Raw genomic sequence first — 22,925 nt, 5'->3', positions numbered from 1 at the left:
AAAAGGGGTGGTGCGTCCAAGGTCACAAAGGGCGGGGGAGGTGGTGCCCAAGGTCCCCACGGGTGATATTATTTGTTGGAGGTGCCACAAGCCAGGACATATAGCTGCCCGTTGTTCCCAAACCACTGAGCAGATGGACTGCAGCATGGGACGCCGTTGTTCATACTATGCGTATCCAGCCTGTAGTGTGAACTCTCCATCCAACGAGGGACCTCAAGCGTGTCCCGTAAAGGTGAACGGTCGAGCAGTAACGGCACTGTTAGACTCGGGGAGCCTAGTGACCCTGGTGAGGGCCACTTTTCCTCTCCACCTGCTCCCAGGAAAGAAGGTCGGAGTGCGGTGCATACATGGTGATGCAAAGGACTACCCTATGGCCAGGGTGGACATTGAAACGGCATGTGGCACTGAGTCCCACATAGTCGGCGTGGTTCAGGACTTGTTGCACCCTATAATTATTGGCCGGGATTTCTGTTTGTTTTGGGATTTGTGGGGAAATGGTTCTGAGCTCCCTGGCAGGGAACCAGTGAACCCTGGAAGGGTATCGCCACACCCAGAGGCAGACAGTTTTCCTTTTTGTGTTCTGGTTGGGGATGAGGAGGAAGTATCCCCTACATCTGACATTCTGGAGTTAGAAGTTACCGGTGAAAATTTTGGGACTGCCCAACATAGGGACCCCACTCTGAGGGAAGCCTTTAATAATGTCACAGTTATTGACGGGGTGGTACAGGAGCCGGGGGCAGACACAAGATTTCCCCATTTTCTGTTGAGGGGGGAGTTGTTGTACCGTGTCACGAAAATACGGGAGGAGTTGGTAGAGCAGTTGATAGTGCCGGGTCCGTATAGACGGAAAGTGTTGGACATGGCCCATTCACACATCTTGGGTGGACACCTGGGGGTGGAAAAAACGCAGGAACGGGTTGTGCAGAGGTTCTATTGGCCTGGGTGTCACCGGGAAATAGTGAACTATTGCAGGTCCTGCCCTACATGTCAGCTAACTGCTCCTACTCCTCATTTCCGGAACCCCCTTGTGCCACTGCCCATTATTGAGGTACCGTTCGAGAGAATTGCCATGGACTTGGTCGGTCCCTTAGTTAAATCAGCTCGGGGCCATCAGTATATATTAGTCATCCTGGACTATGCCACACGCTATCCTGAGGCCATTCCCTTGAGAAATTCTTCCTCAAAAAGCATAGCCCGCGAGTTGGTCCATGTCTTTTCCCGGACAGGTCTGCCAAAGGAGATCCTGACTGACCAGGGTACACCTTTCATGAGCAAGGTGATGAGGGAGTTATGCAAAGCCCTGAAGATCTCCCAGTTGAGGACCTCGGTGTACCATCCCCAGTCAGATGGCCTTGTTGAGAGGTTTAACAAGACCCTAAAGAGCATGCTGAGAAAAGCTATAGAGAAAGACGGTAGAGACTGGGATTGTCTCTTACCCTATCTGATGTTTTCCATTCGTGAAGTTCCACAGGCCTCCACAGGGTTCTCACCGTTTGAGCTTCTATATGGCCGACATCCACGAGGACTCCTGGATATAGCCAAGGAAACCTGGGAGGCCGAAGTCACACCCCACAGAAGCGTCATTGAGCATGTGGCCCTGATGCAGCAGAGGATTGCAAAGGTGATGCCTATCGTGAAAGAACACCTTCTCCAAGCACAAGAAGCTCAAGCCAGGGTCTACAACCGGTCTGCAAGAGTGAGGCAGTTCAATCCGGGAGACCGAGTTCTTGTGTTAGTTCCAACGGTGGAATGCAAGTTCTTGGCCAAATGGCAAGGGCCATATGAGGTTGTCGAGAAACTTGGTGAGGTAAATTATAAAATTCACCAACCAGGAAGACGGAAACCATTCCAAGTTTACCATGTCAACCTCATCAAGCCATGGCAAGATAGAGAGCCGACAGCAACTCCATCATTGTTAAGCAACCCAGAAGGTGAGGTTGGAGCGGTTACTATAGCAGAGACGCTATCAAAGACCCAGAAACAGCAGTGCCGGGAGTTACTCCAGAAAAACAGGGACCTGTTTTCAGAATTGCCAGGATACACGAAGGTCATAGAGCACGAGGTCCTAACAGAGCCACATGTGCGGGTGAATGTGAAACCTTATCGTATTCCTGAGGCTCGTCGAGAAGTTATCTCCAAGGAAGTGGAGCGTATGTTGAGGCTTGGGGTCATTGAGGAATCCAAGAGCGGTTGGTCGAGCCCAATTGTCCTGGTCCCAAAACCTGATGGAGAGTGGAGGTTTTGCAACGACTATCGGAAGTTGAATGAAGTCTCCAAGTTCGACGCTTATCCCATGCCCCGTATTGATGAGCTCATCGAAAGGCTTGGGCACGCCAGATATATATCCACCTTGGATTTGACAAAGGGGTATTGGCAGATCCCCATGGCACAGGAAGCCAAGGAGAAGACGGCCTTTTCGACACCTGATGGATGCTTCCAATATGCCCGGATGCCGTTTGGCCTACAGGGAGCTCCGGCGACTTTCCAGAGGGCTATGGATAGAGTCCTTGCACCCCATAAGGCCTACGCTGCTGCGTACCTAGATGATATCATCATCTTTAGCCCGGACTGGGAGAGTCATCTGGAGAAAGTCCAAGCGGTGTTGGATGCTATAAGAGAGGCCGGATTTACTATAAACCCGAAGAAGTGCGCCTTGGGTAAAGAAGAAGCTAAGTACCTTGGATACATAGTGGGTCATGGAGAAATAAAACCCCAAATCAATAAAGTGGAGGCAATCCAAACATGGCCAAAACCAGTTTCCAAGAAACAAGTTAAAGCCTTCCTGGGAATCGTGGGATATTACAGGAGGTTCATCCCAAACTTCGCCACGATGGCTGCGCCTCTGACTGACCTGCTAAAAGGGACAAAACCAGTAATGGTTAAGTGGTCCGAAGAAACAGAGTCAGCCTTCCAAGAAATGAAAAACGCTTTGTGTAAGCAACCCGTTCTGATGGCCCCAAACTTCAAGAAAGAGTTTATTCTTCAGACAGATGCCTCAGATGTTGGGGTGGGAGCAGTCCTTTCCCAAGAACTACATGGGGAGGAGCATCCTGTTCTCTATCTGAGTAGGAAGCTGTCCTCATCTGAAAAGAACTACTCAGTCGTTGAGAAGGAGTGCTTGGCCATAAAATGGGCAGTGGACACATTGCGGTACTATCTGCTGGGACGTAAATTTAGACTGGTATCTGACCATGCCCCGCTTAGGTGGATGAGAGAAACGAAAGGAAGAAATGCTAGAGTCACCCGTTGGTTCTTAGCCCTGCAGGACTTCAGTTTCCATGTGGAACATAGGGCCGGAAAGCTGCACGGTAATGCGGATGCCCTATCGAGAATCCCTTGTTTAGTGGGGGAAAGTGCCAAGCCCCACGGCTTTAGGCAGAGGGGGGAGGTATGTAGCATGGCTAAAGGGTTTGTGGTCGATGGGAGGTATGTGCCACATAAGTGCCTGATTGCTGTAATGTAGCCCGGAGTATTCCTTTCTTGCACATAATCTTGTATATGTGTTTCAGGACCTGTGGTAATGTCAGACCACATGGCTAATCATGTGATGGGTTACTGGGTGGGGTTAGCTCTTTATAAGACTGGCTAATCCTTTACACAGCAGATATGTGTGGAGGTGAAACCCTCCTGAGTGTGTTACGGCTTCAGGACTGAGCCAGATGAACTGGACATTTGCTTTTCTTTGCCTGAACCAAAGGCCCATTTTGCTTTCTGTTATTTGCCACATGGTTTATGAAGCAATAAACCCAGTGAACTTTAAAGGAACACGTCTCCTGAGTGTCAGCCGTCGCAGCTGAGTGAGTGAAATCCTTACACTATCTATCTATCTATCTAATATCTATCTACTATCTATATATCTATCTATCCATCTATCTATATACATATATATCTATATATCTATATATATATATATATATATATATATATATATTCCTATCTATCCATCTATCATCTATCTATTATATATCCTTCTATCTATCTATCTAGCTATCTATCTATCTACATATATATCTACCTATCTATCTATCTTTCTGTGTGTGTAAACATTATACTTCAATGTAGTATGTAAATGAAGAAGTTGGACAAGAAATTACATCACAGTTAGTTTTTTCAATAATAGATCTTTATTTAGCTTTCAAAAATGCATACAAGTCCACATGAAAAAATGCATGAAAATCTGCATCAAAAATGCATCAAAAACACATCAAATCCATGCAAATTTTTACCTGCGTTTTTTGCCAAGAGATGCAGAATCTGTGCAGAAAATTCCACAGGCAAATCTGCAAAGTGTGCACATACCCTAAGTCTGTTTCAGTAGGCTCCACAATCATGGGGAAGACTGCTGACTTGACAGATGTCCAGGAGGTAGTCATTGACCCACTCCACAGGGAGGGTAAGCCACAAAAGGTCATTGCTAAAGAAGCTGGCTGTTCACAGAGTGCTGTATGCAAGCATTTTAATGGAAAGTTGAGTGGAAGGAAAAGTGTGGTAGAAAAAGGTGCACAAGAAACCAGGATAACTGCAGTCTCGAATAGATTGTTTCGAATAGGACATTAAAAATTTTGGGGGAGATTCACAAGGAGTGGACTGTTGCTGGAGTCATTGCTTCAAGAGCCACCACACACAGACATATCCAGGACATGGGTTGCAAGTGTTGTATTACTTGTGTCAAGCCACTCATGACCAATAGACAATGCCAGAAGCATCTTACCCTGGGCCAGGGAGAAAAAGAACTGGACTGTTGCTCAGAGGTCCAAGGTGTTGTTTTCAGATGAAAGTAAATTTTGCATTTCATTTGGAAATCAAGGTCCCAGAGTCTGAAGGAAGAGTGGTGAGACAGACAATCCAAGCTGCATGAGGTCTAGTGTGAAGTTCCCACAATCAGTGATGGTTTGGTAAGCCATGTTATCTGCTGGTGTAGGTCCACTGTGTTTTATCAAGACCAAAGTCAGCTCAGCCATCTTCCAGGACATTTTAGATCAATTCATGCTTCCCTCTGCCAACAAGATTTTTGTAGATGGAAATTTCATTCTCCAGCAGGACTTGGCACCTGTCCACACTGCCAAAAGCACCAATACCTGGTTTAAAAACAGCAGTATCACTGTGCTTGATTAGCCAGCAAACTCGCCTGACCTTAACCCATAGAGAATCTATGGAGAATTGTCAAGAAGAAGATGAGAGACACTAGACCCAAAAATTCAGACTAGCTGAAGGCTTTTATCAAAGAAACCTTGTCTTCCAAAACACCTCAGCAGTGCCACAGGCTGACTGCCTCCATGCCATTGTCAGATCTTTTGGAACTCCTAAAGTGAACCCGCAGAACCACGACAACGAACCTCCCAAGGGTGTGCTGGCCTGGTGGACCATCCCCAATACAGGGAGTGCTAGGGGCAGGCCCGAGGGAGACTATTGCTGCAGAAGCTGATACCCGGGGACAGGAAGTAGGAGCGGAAAAGATGCACAACTGGCTATAACGGAGACACAGGAAAGACTGGCAATGACTGAGACTAAGAATAGACTGGATATAGCGGAAACACAGGACAGGCAGGGTATTGCGGAAACACAGGACAGGCAGGTTATGGTGGAAACACAGGAGAGGCAGGGTATGGTGGAAACACAGGACAGCCAGGTATGACGGACGCACAGGACTCAGCAAGGTATGGCGGATGCATAGGACAGAGCAAGGTATGGCGGACGCACAGGATAGAGCAAAGTACAGAGGGACCTGGGTCAAATGAGGACAAATGACAATCAGGCAAGAAGCAGAGGAAGGAGTTACCTTAAATAGACCAAGTGCTGCAGAACTTCCGGATCAAGATCCTCTAGAATCATAGAGTGGAGGAACGGAGCGTCTGCAAACCAGAGAGAGGAAGTGCGCGTGCGCAGTGAGAGGCGCGCACTTGACGAGAGCCAGGGACCAGCGGCAAGTCAGGAGAAGAGACCGGAAGGCACACGCACACTGCTGGAGCACGCCGCGATGGGTAAGTATGTCGGCGCAGAGAGAGTGGCAGGCGCAGCGGCAGCAGGTGGCGCCGTGACAGCCATGCTGCATTGATGCAGTAAAGGAGCCCCGACCAAGCAAGTCATTCTAGGAATTTAGGACCTGAGAATGACGTCGCGGCTTGTGATTGGTCGCGTGGTGGTCACATAAGCGGCACGCGACCAATCAGAAGCCGTGACGTCATGGAAGGCCCTAAACGCGCTCATTTTAAGCAAAGAAGGCTGCCGGTTACCAACGGTGATGTCCAGGGGCCTCCGGAGAGGTAAGTATATCAATATTTTTTATTTTAATTCTTTATTTTACACATTAATATGGATCCCAGGGCCTGAAGGAGAGTTTCCTCTCCTTCAGACCCTGGGAACCTTCAGGATACCTTCCGATACTTGGTGTCCCATTGACTTGTATTGGTATCGGGTATCGGTATCGGCGATATCCGATACTTTTCGGGTATCGGCCGATACTATCCGATACCGATACTTTCAAGTATCGGACGGTATCGCTCAACACTACTGAACATACATTTCAGTTGGCCAACATTTTGGATTTTAAAATAATTTTTCAAGCTGGTGTTATAAAGTATTCTCATTTACTGAGATAATGACTTTTGGGTTTTCATTGGCTGTAAGCTATAATCATCAACATAAACAGAAATAAACACTTGAAATAGATCACTCTCTTTGTATTGACTTTATTTAATATATTAGTTTTGTTTTTTGCATTGAAGAACCGAAATTTATTAAATGTTTGATGATATTCTAAGTTTGTGAGAAGCACTTGTATGTACAGTGGATACATAAAGTATTCAGACCCCTTTAAATGTTTCACTATTTCCTTCATTGCAGCCATTTGGTAAATTCAAAAAAGATCATTTTTTCTGATTAGTGTACACTCTGCACCCCATCTTAACTGAATAAAACAGAAATGTAGAATTTCTTTGCATATTTAGAAAAAAGAAAAAAACTGGAATATGACATGGTCATAAGTATTCAGACCCTTTGCTCAGACACTCATATTTAAGTCACATGCTGTCCATTTCCTTGTGTTCCTCCTTGAGATGGTTCTACTCCTTCATTGGAGTGCAGCTGTGTTTATTTAAACTGATAAGACTTGATTTGGAAAGGCACACACCTGTCTATATAAGACTGCACAGCTCACAGTGCATGTCAGACCAAATGAAAATCATGAGGTCAAAGGAGTTCAAAGACAGAATTGTGGCAAGGCACAGATCTGGCCAAGGTTACAAAAGAATTTCTGCAGTACTCAAGGTTCCTAAGAGCACAGTGGCCTCCATAATAGTAAGTGGAAGAAGTTTGGGACCACCAGAATTCTTCCTAGACCTGGCCATCCTGTCAAACTGAGCAATCGTGGGAGAAGAGCCTTGGTGAGAGAGGTAAAGAAGAACCCCAAGATCACTGTGGCTGAGCTACAGAGATGCAGTAGGGATATGGGAGAAAGTTGCACAACGTCAACTATCACTGCAGCCCTCCACCAGTTGGGCCTTTATGGCAGAGATGCCCAACAGAAGCCTCTCCTCAGTGCAAGACATATGAAAACCTGCATAGAATTTGCTAGAAAACACATGAGGGCTTCCCAGACTATGAGAAATAAGATTCTCTGGTCTGATGAGAGGAAGATAGACCTTTTTGATAATAATTCTAAGCTGTATGTGTGGAGAAAAACCAGGCACCTGCCCAATACAATCCCAACAGTGAAACATGGTGATGGCAGCATCATGCTATGGGGGTGTTTTTCAGCTACATGGACAGGATGACTAGTTGACATTGAAGGAAACATGAATGCGGCCAAGTACAGAGATATCCTGGATGAAAACCTCTTTTGGAGTGCTCTGGACCTCAGAATTGGCTGAAAGTTAACATTCCAACAAGACAATGATCCTAAGCACACAGCTAAAATAACAAAGGAGTGGGTTCAGAAAAACACTGTGACTATTCTTGACTGGCCCAGCCAGAGCACTCATCTAAACCCAATTGAGCATCTCTGAAGAGATCTGAAAATGGCTGACCACCAACGTTCACCATCCAACCTGACGGAACTGGAGAGGATCTGCAAAGAAGAATGGCAGAGGATCCCTAAATCCAGGTGTGAAAAACTTGTTCCATCATTCCCAAGAAAACTCATGGCTGTACTAGCTCAAAAGGGTGTTTCTATTCAATACTGAGCAAAGGGTCTGAATACTTATGACCATGTGATACCTCAGGCTTTCTTTTTTAATAAATTTGCAAAAATGTCTACATTTCTGTTTTTTTTCAGTCAAGATGGAGTGCAGAGTGTACATTAATGTGGGTTAAACAGGGCACGTCCGAGGGTGAGTATATACCTATTAGGAATAGGTATATACTAATAGGTATATACTCACCCTTGGACGCGCCCTGGTTCTAACCCGCAGCCTTCCTTCCTAAGAATCAGCGCTTGAAGGACCTTAGATGATGTCGCGGCTTGTGATTGGTAGCGTGACGCCCATGTGACCGCTCACGCGACCAATCACAAGCCGCGACGTCATCGAAGGCCCTTCAGGCGCTCATTCTTAGGAAGGAAGGCTCCCGGTTACAACCAGGGCGCGTCCGAGGGTAAGTATTTCAATATTTTTTATTTTGATTCTTTATTTTACACATTAATATGAATTCCGATACCGATTCCCGATATCTTAAACATATCGGGAATCGGTATTGGAATTCCGATTCCAGTTCAGAAGATCCCCGACCTCATGGCCGACCCCACACAGGGGTCGGGTCGGGTTTCATGAAACCCGACTTTGCCAAAAGTCGGCGACTTCTGAATCTGGCCGACCCGTTTCGCTCAACCCTAGCCATAATCGTAAGGAATGCCCCAAAGCACTTAAATATTTCTCTGCTCTGCTAATTACTACCCACAGTTCATTAAGGACTATTCCAAAATTATTTCTCCTCTTATGGCTACTCAGAAGTATGTAAATTATTGGAAGTAAACATATCCTGCTAGCAAGTCTTCAATCTCCTCAAGTCTTATCTGCTCCTGTTCTATACCATATATATATGTCATCAAATTGTTTTTTTTTCTTGAAGTGGATGCCTTATCAATAGATGTTAGGTGTTGGAGATTTTCTGTCACAAACTTCTCTAGAATCAAGAATTGACCCCGGAGATTTCTTTTTTAAAAAGGTTCTGTCCTGCAGATTGAAATTAATCCATTGGTGCCAGAGATCTTCTTGCATTGAAATTGCTTTGGAGGAGTGACTATATAATGGAGCTAAGGGTATGTGCACACGTTGCACATTGGCAAGCGTGGATTCGTAGCAGTTTTCCCTGAGTCTGCAGTACCATGTAAACCTATCGAAAACAAAATCTGCAGTGCACATGCTGCTGAAAAAGACGTGCAGAAACGTAGCTTTGTTTAATCCGCAGCATGTCAATTCTTTGTGCGGATTCCGCAGCGTTTTACACCTGCTCCTTAATAGGAATCCGCAGGTGTAAAACCGCAGGTGGAATCCGCAAAAAAAGTGGTAAATCCACGGTAATTCCGTAGGTAATCCGCAGTTACCTGCGGAATTATCAAAATCAGTCCAGAAAAATCCGCACCACTTTCCGCAACAAGTGCACGTGGCCTAAATCCTCAGTGATGGCTTTTCTACTCGCTCAACTTAATTCTCACTCATTGTCCAGCCAGAAAGATCCACAAGGCTAATGTCCTTTCCAGATATTGTGATCCATTTGATAACATTAAGATGTACCCTTCCATGCAATTGAACTTAAGATTACTTTTTGTATTACCGCCTTTTAAACAAATACTCTCTTTGAATTCCCAATGTTCACTCTTCTCTGGTCATCATGGCATTAAATAAATTGTTGAACTCCTCCCTCATTTCTATTGTTGGCCTAAGTGGAGACAGGTCATTAAAAGATGTGAGGCATCTGTTCCTCAATGTGCAGAATTCAAATCCACTCATCAAAAACCTTTGTTTCTCTGCAGCAATCACAAACGACCAAGAACTATAGGATGAAATTTTATTACTGACCTTTCTAAGGCTTAAAAAGTTGTCTTGGTCTGTCCCATTACCTGTTCTTACAACTGCTCAACAGATGGCTTGTTTTCTTTGGAAAAAAATTCCACTTCCACAGCTTTCCTGCATGTATATTTCCTTACAGACACATGAAGTTTGTTTCTATATTCTACTTTGAAGATCCCAAGCAGTTTCCATATTTTTTACTTAATCCATTGGTTCTCAAAAATGTTTCCACTGAAGTCAAGTCTATTTCTGATACTAATATGAAATACGAAATTAACCGAGTTCTAGAATGCAAGAAAATTTCTGGGAATCATAAAAGTTCTTTGGTTGAAAGGTTCATTGACCTGAAGAGATATGCTGTGTCCCTAAAAGAAATTCATGCTCCAACTTTCCTCCAAAAATTAACAAGTATAAGCTCTCTCTTCATTGATGGACTTTTATAGGAGGGATCCTAAAAAGAGAGTCCCAGATTCATAATTGAACTCTGTGTTTTCCTCTCTCTTTGTGTTTGCGAGCACCTATGGTATCTCATCCTATGTCCTTACACAGGGTAGTCTGGTGTCCATGCCAATACCACACTGCTGTACTTTGCTCTTCTTCTTGAGTGTCCCACTTGATATATCCAGCTCTACAACAACCCCTGCACTCTGCTACATTACCACAAGTATGTCATCAGACAAAATTATCTCAACTAAGCAGTTGAACTCGCTAGATTGTGGTACTTTACTGTGTGTCTTTTGACAAATCAAGATCTGCTACAATGCATGACTCTGCTGCATTACCACAACTGTGCCGCCTTACACACTCAGCTTTGCTGTAATGCTGAACTTTGCTAAATCATATCAAATGTGTCTTGCCCTCAATGTGCCCAATTCAAATCCACTCAAACTAGTGACAAAGTGATCTCTGCTACATTACTGGGCTATTCTACTTCAATACAGGCCAGTCTTCAGTCATTTAGAGCTCTACTGTGAGACTACTCTGTAACTTCTTTGTGGTCCACTTCAAACTCTACAGCTTTCATCCAGTTTATGTAGCGTCTGTTGCATTACATACTTTTCCTCACTACATCAACATCATCAGTCTATGATGCACTCCAAAACATTGACTTTAATATTCTAACCCACTTTGTTACCATTTTGACAGTATGCTTCGGGTCCTTGTCAATATGGAAGACCCATTTCTGCCCAAGCTTTCACTTCCTGGCTGATGTCTTGAGATGTTGCTCCAGTATTACCATATAATCTTCTTTTATCATGATGCCACCTATTTTGTGTCCCTCCTGTATCAAAACAACCAAACAACATGATGCTGCCACCCTCATGTTTCACAGTTGGGATTGTGTTTTTAGGCTTTCAAGCTTCTCCCATTTTCCTCCAAATGCAAAAATGGTCATTGTGCCCAAAAAGTTCAATTTTAGTTTAATCAGACCACAGGACATGTCTCCAAAAATTAGGGTCTTTGTTCATTTGTGCAAACATTAATCTGGCTTTTTTATGTTTTTTGGAGTAATGGATTCTTCCTGGCAGAGTGGCCTTTCAGCCCATGTTGATACAGTACTCGCTTCACTGTGGATATTGACACAATCTTAGCAGCTTTCTCTATTATTTTCACAAGGTCTTTTGCTTTTGTCTTTGGGTTGATATGCACATGTCAGTCCAAAGCACATTCATCTCTGGGACACAGAACCTGTCTCCTTCCTGAACGGTATGATGGCTGGACACTCCCATCTTGTTTGTACTTGCACATAATTGTTTATGCAGTTGGACAAGGCACTTGAAATTGTACCCAAAGATGAGACAAACTTATGCAAGTCCACAATTCTCTTCCTAATATCTTGGCTGATTTCTTGAGACTTTGCCATGATGCTACACAAAGAAGCAGTTTGTTTCAGGTGTGCATTAACCCCTTAGTGACCGAGCCAAATTTTTGAAATCTGACCAGTGTCACTTTATGTGGTAATAACTCTGCAACGCTTCAACAAATCCCAGTGATTTTGAGATTGTTTTTTCGTGACACATTATACTTTATGATAATGGTAAATTTTGTTCAACATTTTTTGTGTTTATTTATAAAAAATATCAAAAATGTGAAAAAAATGTTAAAAAATTAGCAATTTTCTAAATTTGAATGATTATCCCTTTAATCCAGATAGTCATACAACAGCAAACCATTAATAAATAACATTTCCCACATGTCTGATTTACATCAGCACCATTTGTAAAATGTTATTTTATTTTGTTAGCATTTTAGGAGGTTTAAAAATGTAGCAGCAATTTTTCATTTTTTCAAAGAAATTTACAAAATGTATTTTTTTAGGGACTTATCCATGTTTGAAGTGACTTTAGGGGTCCCATATATTGGGAAACCCCCAAACGTGATACCATTTTAAAAACAGCAACCCTAAACATATTGAAAACTGCTGTCATGTAGTTTATTAACCCTTCAGGTGCTTTACAGGAATTAATGCAAAGTGGTATGACAGAAATGAAAATGTGTATTTTTACCACCTAAATGTCTCTAACTTCTAAACAGATTACTACAGCCGTCAGACTCTAAGGCCGCTATTTGGTCATGAATTGCCATCGCAAACATCAGGACAACAAAATCATGATATGAGGGTACCAATTGGGACAAAGAAGAAGCCCCCACACTCTGTTAACCATTTATAATGATGTAGTCACTATTGACAGCAGCATCAAAGGGGTTAAACAGATTTAGATGGTGCAAATACTGATCGTGGCTGGTACAGCAAGTTGTCAGCTATAGTGTACAACCGACAGATGCTGGATTGTCATCTGTATGGGGAGGCTATTCTCTTATATCTCAGGTCAGTTAAAAGACGTATCGGCGGTCATTAAGGGGTTAAAATGCATCCACAGGTGTGTCTCTAATTAGCTCAGATGTTGCCAGAAAACTTAAGAGAAACTTCCAAACACATGACATCATCATATGGGCAGTCTAGAATTGTTTATAGGCATAATAATCTTAATGTAAGTAAACTTTTGACTTTGCAGTAAGTAATAAAAAAAGCCTTAAAATATTCTCTCTCTCATTATTTTGGGATTTGGCAAATATTAATAATTATGGTAATCATAATTGACCTAAAACAGGAAAGATTTATTCTGATTTCATGTCAGATATTGAAAAAAACTTGCATATGTGTCCTCATATATGGTGTATGTAAACTTCTGTTTTCAACTGTTTATATTTACTGTATGTCTTTCAATTCACAAAACTCATTTAGACTGATCATATATAAACACGTACTGTATCTTTGGTAAAGGAAGGATTCTTGAGAAAGACATCTCATGAATATTAAGGTTCCACTGCCGTTTCTTTAGTGTAATTGTTTTGCAATGCAAATAGCAGAGTGTTAATTCAAAAGTACCATAACCATGGAAACACTAAAAAAAGAAGTTTCCCCACTTCCTTGGACAACTGCAATCCTTTTTCTTTTTCTTTATGGCGTTGCCAATTTGTGAAAAAAAACAAAACGTACATAGCTAGTGATAGTGAATGAAGTATCTGACCCTAGTAATCAGGTTTTCCTTCCCATTTTGCCTTTGTTCATATAGTGTAGAAATGCTGTGCGCTATTTGACTCTTTATTTGCTCCTTGTCTTATGGCACTCTTGACTGTGCGAATTTCTCATTCTGTAATATAAATGACTGCACTAGGATGTGTTATGTTGCATGGAGTCATATCCAGTAGGTGAGATCCTTGATCTGCATAAAGAAAGGGACTTTTCTCAAAAGACTTTGTTAAGAGTTCCTGTCCTGCCGTGGATCACTTGCAGGTAAGTATGTGTGAAATGTTCTTGATGCCACAATTGTTTGCATGAATTGTTTGTGTAATGTAATTTGACGTTCCTATAAAATAGCTGCAAATACGATTGGGTTTTCCCAAAAGATCATTTATGATCGCATTTCAGGAAGCGGTTTTGTGAGCTAAATAGAGCACTGAGTATATTGACTTGTTTCCTGTTTAAAGAGTTATTTCCCCTCCCATGAGGTTACAAAATACATTTTATTCAGTCATTCCTTATTTTTATTCCTTTCTGGGAACTGTGGGAGACAGTCATTAAGGCCACCTATTCAGTCCTGGATTTTATACAGGCCTGCCTGAAATCGCTTTCTTAAGCAGTGACGTGTCATTTTATTTATTTTTTTCCATATCAATGATAATATTTATTACGTTTACAGAAAAAAAAGGTGCAAATTAGATATATGTCCTTATATAGCAGTCAATTCACAATAAATATGGGTGTATCTGAATAAGGAACATAAGTAATTTTTACATTAAATGACTGTCTTACAGAACAATAATAGATAATTTAATAGACAATCAAATAGAAAAAACACGTTTTATCTCTGGTTAACATTTTATGCGGCATTTCATAAAATTCCACTATGCTTTTAAATGTGGTCTTATTTAGAAATGCCGAACAGCATATATACATATCTAACACTATTATCCGGCCCAGATCCAGTATTGCGTTGGCACTATATGGCACTATTATGTAGTAAAGTCAATTATGGTCAGAATTACATTATTTTGTGTTTACCTTTCTATAAAAAAGAATGTGACCCCCTCCCTCCTATATTTTGTGGCCATGTACCTCCATCTACAATTCAAATCTCAATCTATAATTCAGATCTTTTTCTATAATTCATCAATGTTTAAATATTATCTAAATGAGTAATTGCATTCTTTGTAAATCTACACCTATTATGGAATTATAACTTCTGCATAGAAGTTTATAATGTAGAGCTGTGAAAATAAAAAAAAATCACATTTTTCCCAGATAAATCTCTTTAATCTCCAAATTTTGCATTTTCATAAGGGTAACAGTAGAAAATGGACCCCAAAATTTGTTGTACAACTTCTCCTGAGTTTACCGATAACCCATATGTGTTCGAAAACTACTTTTACACCGTGCAAAACTCAGAAAGGAAGAAACACCATATTACAGGGCAGATTCTGCCGCACTTGTTTGAGGGTGCCATCTTACGTTGGCAGAGCCCCTGAGGTGCCAACACAACAGATCACCCAATAAGTGACCTCATTTTACAAAATACGCCTCTAAATGAATTCATCTAGGGGTGCAATGTTCATGTTGACACCACAGGTGTGTCACAGACTTTTATACCATTGTGCAGTGAAGAAAAAATAATTACAGTTTTTACCACCAAGATTATGTGTTAGCCCCAATTTTTACATTTTCATACTGGGAAATGGGTAAAAATGGCACGACAATTTGTCCCACAATTTCTACTCAACGGGATAATACCCCATATGTGGTTGTACTGTACTACTTAGCCATAAAGACTCGGGAGGGACAGAATGGTATTTGGCTCCTGGAACGCAGATTTTTGTAGAATAGTTTGCGGATTCCATATAAAGAGCCCATGAGTGATAGAAAGGCAGAATACCCCCTCAAGTGACCCCATTTTGGAAATTATAACCCTTTGGGAATTTATCTACAGTTGCATTGACGATTTTGACTCCATGTTTTTTTCCAGAAACAAGCAGTAGTGGATGTTGCTGAGTGAAAATTGCAAACTGCCGTTGTAGTGACCAGTACATTATGCCCAGCTCATGCTTCTGGAGACATGTACCTGTAAATTAGGTGGGCTCTCATCACTACAGAAATGCCAAACACGTGGAAGCTAAATGTGGTTTAGGCACACTGGGGTTCAGAAGGGAGGGGGGGGGGCACTTGGATTTGAGAACGGAGAATTTGCTGAAATTCTTTTGGGGAGTAGCATTTGTGCTACCAGTAACATGGAAACCCCTTACATTTCCGTTAACGGAGGATGGACCTGAGTGAGGACTTGCTTTTTTTGTGAATTGAGTTGAAGCTTTTATTGGGAACATTTTACATAACATTTATGATCACATTTATCCGGTGCTCTATGCTATGCACTTACATCGGAATTTCCATCTAAAGCTCCAAGTGATGTTACAGGTGAAACCGCCGATGAATCCATTCACTATAATGAGGCAGCAGAGTTACTGTGGCCTCTGTTCAGCGGTGTCCTTTTTTTTCAGAAATTTACAAAACTGTGGCTGATGGCACTTTTATGCAATCCTAAAAAGACAGACAATGACGGATCACAGGTCCTATGTCATCCACAGTGCCTTCATCTGCCTTATTATAGATAATTTTCCACAGGAGTTCTGTTTGAATCACGTATTTCAGAGATTTACACAGAAACTCTAGTGTAAGCGCTTAGAGTGGAGCGCAGGATAAATGTGTGCTGAGCATTCCTGCAATCTTTGGGAGGCAGAATGAAAAAATCAACAGCATGTGAAGAATTGGTTTTATTTATTCTTTATGCCATTCTCCATGCAGTGTATATGGTTAGGCGACTTTAGTCTTTGGGTCGATGCGATTATAGCGATGCCAGATTTATATCGGGTTTTTATGTTTGCCTGCTGTCGCACAGTAAAAGAAGCATTTTATTGTGATAACTAGTTTTTGCATCACCATATTTTGAGAACTATAATTTTTCCGTATTTCAGCCGACAGAGTCATGTTTATGGCTTGTTTTTTTGCGGGACGGCTTGATGTTTTTATTGGCACCATTTTCGGGCACATGACACTTTTCATCGCTTTCTATTCCAATTTTTGCTAGATAGAATGAACAAAACACAGCAATTAAGGAATTGCTTTTTGTTTTTTTTATACCGTTCCGTGTGTTGTAAAATTGATGAGGCAGTTTTATTTTTCGGGTCAGTGCGATTACAGTGATACCCAATTTAAATCTTTTTGATGTTTTGGCGCTTTTACACAAAAAAAAACTATTTTATACAAAAAAATATGTTTTTGAATTTCTTTATTTTGAGAGCTATAACTTTTTATTTTTTGGCTGATGGAGCTGTATGGCGGCTTCTTTTTTGTGGGACAAAATGACGTTTTCAGCAGTACCATTTTTATTTACTTTTTTATCATGTTTTATTGCACTTTTTGTTTGGCAGTATGATGATAAAGCATTGTTTTTTGCTTGTTTTTTTATTTTATTTTTTACAGTGTTCACTGAAGGAGTTAACTAGTGGGACAGTTTAATAGAGATGGTTGTTTCAGATGCGGCAACACCAAATATGTGTACTTTTATTTATTTTTATTATTTACATAATTAAATGTTTTTATTAGAAAAATATTTCTTTTTTTTTTGTTCTTTATTTGTGGAAAAATATTTTTACACTTTTTAATATATATATATATATATATATATATATTTACTTTTTTATATTGTCCCATCCTGGGACATCACTGTATAGTGTCGGATCGCTGATCTTATACTCTGCAATGCTTCTGTACTGCAGGGTATCACATCAGCATCTAACAGGCAGGGAAGGAGGCATGTCAGCACCTGCTCTCAGCAGTGACTCAGAAGCCACCTTCCCTGCAGGACCCTGAAGGACCCCACTGCCATCTTGCAGCCGGGGGCCTCCATAGAGACCATCAGGACAACACAAACGGATCACATTGTCCTGATAGAAGCATGCAGGGAACCCATTCCCTGCGCAATGCTCCTCTATGTTGCTGTCACTACTATGGCATCAGAGGGTTTAAATCCTGCGATTGGTGCTAGCACCAATCGGGGGCGTTGCTGCAATGTGAGAGCTGACTCCTGCTGCCGATTGCTGCGGTGCCCAGCTTGAGGCAGAGCGATCGTGCCACCGTGCATATACTGCTGTTTGTGGGAGCAAAGCTCCCACTGAGCAATATATGTACGGCACATGTCGGGAAAGGGCTAAATACTCCATGACTCTCTTATTTGAGTGTAATGTCAGAGGCAGATAACTCGTTATTGTTCCTACAACATTGCAGACACTTTAAAAAGTTTTGTAAGATAATCCTAATGGCCGCTTAGCTGCAATTTTGTGTAACTATTTGTCGTTGAAGATTAGTTGGAGTCTTTTAACACCGCTCTTATTTGACAGCAGATGAGCTCATTTTACTAGTGACGAAACCACTGCACCCTGTAGTTCCTTTATTTGAATTAAACAAATGGTCTGAGAGTTAACCCTTTAAGGACATTATAGGTTTCTTCTATATAATAACAGCTACTCAAACAAACTGCCTTATCATACTGCTTCATGTAAAGAAAAAAACATTTTGACTTTCTTTAAACTCCAGCAATAAACAACTTGCAGAAATTGTTCTGCTGTATCGTGCTTACTTGGCATGTTTACAGGCACCGAACAGTCCAACGCCAAGGAATCTGGGCCCAAGTACAGTGTTGTGTTATAGTTAGCTGACTCAAATGTCATACAGTGACTTTAAAGGGTTTTCCAATTTATCAAGATTAAGGGCTCAAATTAGGTAAAATGAATAAATGAAATGATACTCCCCATCAGTGATTTCCCACAGATCACATGTTGGGGCTACCTTGGCCTCATGCCCACTGATCTGTGCTTCCTGAACCAATTGTAAAGAGAAAGGAAATGGGTGAAGAAGGTCAATGTTGCGGCCAGTGACTGACTCAATTGACTTTTTCTTTAACTCCAGCATAGTAAAGATTAGACCAGGAAGCACAGATGGATGCAGACAGAGTAAGTACCAAAACAGGATCTGCAAAGGAGTAACATTACTAATATTAATATGTCAGAGCCAGTGAGCCAATCATTAGCATGGACTTACCTCGGCCAATGATTGCATTTCTGGCTATTTCCAGTATATTGAGGTAGGACCAGGAAGGGCAGACTAGCACCAGAGCAGGACCACCATGGGATTTCTGCAGATTTCATTTATTGTATTTTCTTATCAGGTCTAGACCTTTAAAGTATAATCAGCTGGAGAACTCTTTCCATAAATTTTGAGCTACAGATCTCCATTTTTTTTCTACTTGTAAAAGTTCACATAACAGTAGCAATGTGACATATTTCCTACGGAATAAGCTTGAGTTAAATACACTTTGTAATACTGAGTATCTTATTAGAGGAAACAATGGTTTCTTCTTTCCCTGCACTGATCCTTCATTTTGAAAAGCTATTTGAATCTTTTACAGAACTGTCTTCAGTGACGACCCAAATTACACTTGTTAATTACAGAAGTCTATGGAGATGTATGGGAAAAGGAGCTTGATAGAAACAGAAGCAGATAGTGAAAAAAAGAAACTGATAGATAGATCCTATAAAGGGGAAAACTTCTTAAAGGGATCCAGGAGGATTGTGTTCAGCAACCTACAGACACTGTCAGGTCGGCACCGTTATACTGATTAAAATGATACCTGGGCTGATGAAATCCATTTTGTGGTAGTTGTTTAATCCTTATTTTCAGTTTTTAGTTAATGAGATTCTCGTTTTCCGAGGCGGCCTGTGGGGGGGTCTTCATGTGGTGCTCTGCATTGGTATTCACCAGCATAGCTTATGACAGGTCAATAATCCCTCAGTGACCTACGCCCTATTTTGCATACTGAATTTAACCCCTTAAGCCCCGAGGGTGGTTTGCACGTTAATGACCGGGCCAATTTTTACAATTCTGACCACTGTCCCTTTATGAGGTTATAACTCTGGAACGCTTCAACGGATCTTGGCGATTCTGACATTGTTTTCTCATGACATATTGTACTTCATTTTAGTAGTAACATTTATTCGATATAACTTGCGTTTATTTGTGAAAAAAACGGAAATTTGGCGAAAATTTAGAAAGTTTCGCAATTTTCCAACTTTAAATTTTTATGCCCTTAAATCACAGAGATATCTCACGCAAAATACTTAATAAGTAACATTTCCCACATGTCTACTTTACATCAGCACAATTTTGGAACCAAAATTTTTTTTTGTTAGGGAGTTATAAGGGTTAAAAGTTGACCAGCAATTTCTCATTTTTACAACACCATTTTTTTTTAGGGACCACATCTCATTTGATGTCATTTTGAGGGGTCTATATGATAGAAAATACCCAAGTGTGAGACCATTCTAAAAACTGCACCCCTCAAGGTGCTCAAAACCACATTCAAGAAGTTTATTAACCCTTCAGGGGTTTCACAGGAATTTTTGGAATGTTTAAATAAGAATGAATATTTAACTTTTTTTCACACAAAATTTATTTCAGCTCCAATTTGTTTTATTTTACCAAGGGTAACAGGATAAAATGGATGCCAAACATTGTTGTACAATCTGTACTGAGTACGCTGATAGCCCATATGTGGGAGTAAACCACTGTTTGGGCGCATGGCAGAGCTCGGAAGGGAAGGAGCGCCATTTGACTTTTAAATGCAAAATTGACAGGAATTGAGATGGGACACCATGTTGCGTTTGGAGAGCCACTGATGTGCCTAAACATTGAAACCCCCCCACAAGTGACACCATTTTGGAAAGTAGACACCCTAAGGAACTTATCTAGATGTGTGGTGACCACTTTGACCCACCAATTGCTTCACAGAAGTTTATAATGCAGAGCCGTAAAAATAAAAAATCATATTTTTTCACAAAAATGATCTTTTCGCCCCCAATTTTTTATTTTCCCAAGAGTAAGAGAAGAAATTGGACCTCAAAAATTGTTGGCCAATTTGTCCTGAGTACGCTGATACCCCATATATGGGTGTAAACCATTGTTTGGGCGTATGGCAGAGCTCGGAAGGGAAGGAGCGCCATTTGACTTTTCAATGCAAAATTGACTGGAATTGAGATGGGACGCCATGTTGCGTTTGGAGAGCCCCTGATGTGCCTAAACATTGGAACCCCTCACAAGTGACACCATTTTGAAAAGTAGACCCCTTAAGGAACTTATCTAGATGTGTGGTGAGCACTTTGACCCAACAAGTGCTTCACAGAAGTTTATAATGCAGAGCCGTAAAAATAAAAAATCTTATTTTTTCACAAAAATGATCTTTTCGCCCCCAATTTTTTATTTTCCCAAGGGTAAGAGAAGAAATTAGACCACAAAAGTTGTTGTGCAATTTGTCCTGAGTGCGACGATACCCCATATGTGGGGGTAAACCACTTTTTGGGTGCATAGCAGAGCTCGGAAGGGAAGGAGCGCCATTTGACTTTTCAATGCAAAATTGACTGGAATTAAGTTGGGACGCCATGTTGGTTTGGAGAGCCCCTGATGTGCCTAAACATTAAAACCCCCCACAAGTGACACCATTTTGGAAACTAGACCCCATAAGGAACTTATCTAGATGTGTTTTGAGAGCTTTGAACCCCCAAATGTTTCACTACAGTTTATAACGCAGAGCCGTTAAAATAATTTTTTTTTTTTTTCGCAAAAATTATTTTTTAGCCCCCAGTTTTGTATTTTCACAAGGGTAACATAATAAATTGGACCCCAAAAGTTGTTGTCCAATTTGTCCTGAGTACGCTGATACCCCATATGTGGGGGGGAACCACTGTTTGGGCGCATGGCAGAGCTCGGAAGGGAAGGAGCGCCATTTGGAATGCAGACTTAGATGGATTGGTCTGCAGGAGTCACGTTGCATTTGCAGAGCCCCTGATGTACCCAAACAGTACAAACCCCCCACAAGTGACCCCATATTAGAAACTAGACCTCCCAAGGAAGTTATCTAGATGTGTTGTGAGAACTTTGAACCCCTAAGTGTTTCACTACAGTTTATAACGCAGAGCCGTGAAAATAAAAATTCTTTTTTTTTTTCACAAAAATGATTTTTTAGCCCCCAGCTTTGTATTTTTACAAGGGTAACAGAATAAATTGGACCCCAAAAGTTGTTGTTCAATTTGTCCTGAGTACGCTGATACCCCGTATGTGGGGGGGAACCACTGTTTGGGCGCATGGCAGAGCTCGGAAGGGAAGGAGCGCCATTTGGAATGCAGACTTAGATGGATTGGTCTGCAGGCGTCACGTTGCATTTGCAGAGCCCCTGATGTACTCAAACAGTAGAAACCACCCACAAGTGACCCCATATTGAAACTAGACCTCCCATGGAACTTATCTAGATGTGTTGTGAAAACTTTGAACCCCCAAGTGTTTCACTACAGTTTACAACGCAGAGCCGTGAAAATAAAAAATCCTTTTTTTTCCCACAAAAATGATTTTTAGCCCCCCAAATTTTTATTTTCCCAAGGATAACAAGAGAACTTGGACCCAAAAAGTTGTTGTCCAATTTGTCTCGAGTACGATGATACCCCATATGTTGGGGTAAACCCCTGTTTGGGCGCACGGGAGAGCTCGGAAGTGAAGGAGCACTGTTTTACTTTTTCAATGCAGAATTGGCTGGAATTGAGATCGGACGCCATGTCGCGTTTGGAGAGCCCCTGATGTGTCTAAACAGTGGAAACCCCCAATTATAACTGAAACCCTAATCCAAACGCACCCCTAACCCTAATCCCAACTGTAACCCTAACCACACACCTAACCCTGACACACCCCTAATTCTAATCCCAACCCTAATCCCAACCGTAAATGTAATACAAACCCTAACCCTAACCCTAGCCCTAACCCTAGCTCTAACCCTAACCCTAATGGGAAAATGGAAATAAATACATTTTTTTTAATTTTATTATTTTTCCCTAAGGCTAGGTTCACATTGCATTAGGGAAATCCGTTTAGCACTAGCGGATTGCGCTAACGCAATGTCTTTTTAGGTGTCGTGTTTAGTGGTCGCGTTAACGTCCCCGCTCTGGAAGATCGGGGATCGGACCTCGGGCGCGCCGCGGACGCTGCAAGCAGCGTCTGAGGCGCGCCACAAAAGAACGGCACCTTGCTAGCGCGAGCCGAAAATGGCACGCTCTAGCGATGCGCTACACCCGAAAATCACATTGCTGTCAATGGTTGTGCTAACGGACCCGTTGCACGGCGTTAATTGTGACATTTTCGCCGTGCAACGCTGTCCGTTAGCGTTAACCCATTAACGCAATGTGAACCTAGCCTAACTAAGGGGGTGATGAAGGGGGGTTTGATTTACTTTTATAGCGAGTTTTTTATATCGGATTTTTATGATTGGC

At 41.7% G+C, this 22,925-nt stretch overlaps 1 protein-coding gene across 5 annotated transcripts in view; it reads left to right on the top strand.

The window, feature by feature from the left end:
• Positions 1 to 22,925, top strand: part of ITPRID1 (ITPR interacting domain containing 1) — a 360,448-nt gene that overhangs the window by 46,760 nt on the left and 290,763 nt on the right. Inside the window, exon 1 of one of the 5 annotated variants that reach the window (XM_069730307.1) lies at positions 13,573 to 13,803. The exons of 3 other annotated variants lie outside the window; for them this stretch is intronic. Coding sequence is in view for 1 of the 2 variants with exons in the window: in XM_069730304.1 (XP_069586405.1) it covers positions 13,700 to 13,803 (104 nt within the window). In the remaining variant the exon portion in view is untranslated. Of the gene's footprint in view, positions 1 to 13,572; positions 13,804 to 22,925 lie in introns of those variants that run through there. One more of the 5 variants, XM_069730304.1, reaches the window with a different exon arrangement.

Source organism: Ranitomeya imitator, chromosome 6, assembly GCF_032444005.1.
Source record: "Ranitomeya imitator isolate aRanImi1 chromosome 6, aRanImi1.pri, whole genome shotgun sequence".
NCBI classification, from domain to species: Eukaryota; Metazoa; Chordata; class Amphibia; order Anura; family Dendrobatidae; genus Ranitomeya; species Ranitomeya imitator.
This window is presented reverse-complemented; position numbering and strand designations above follow the sequence as displayed.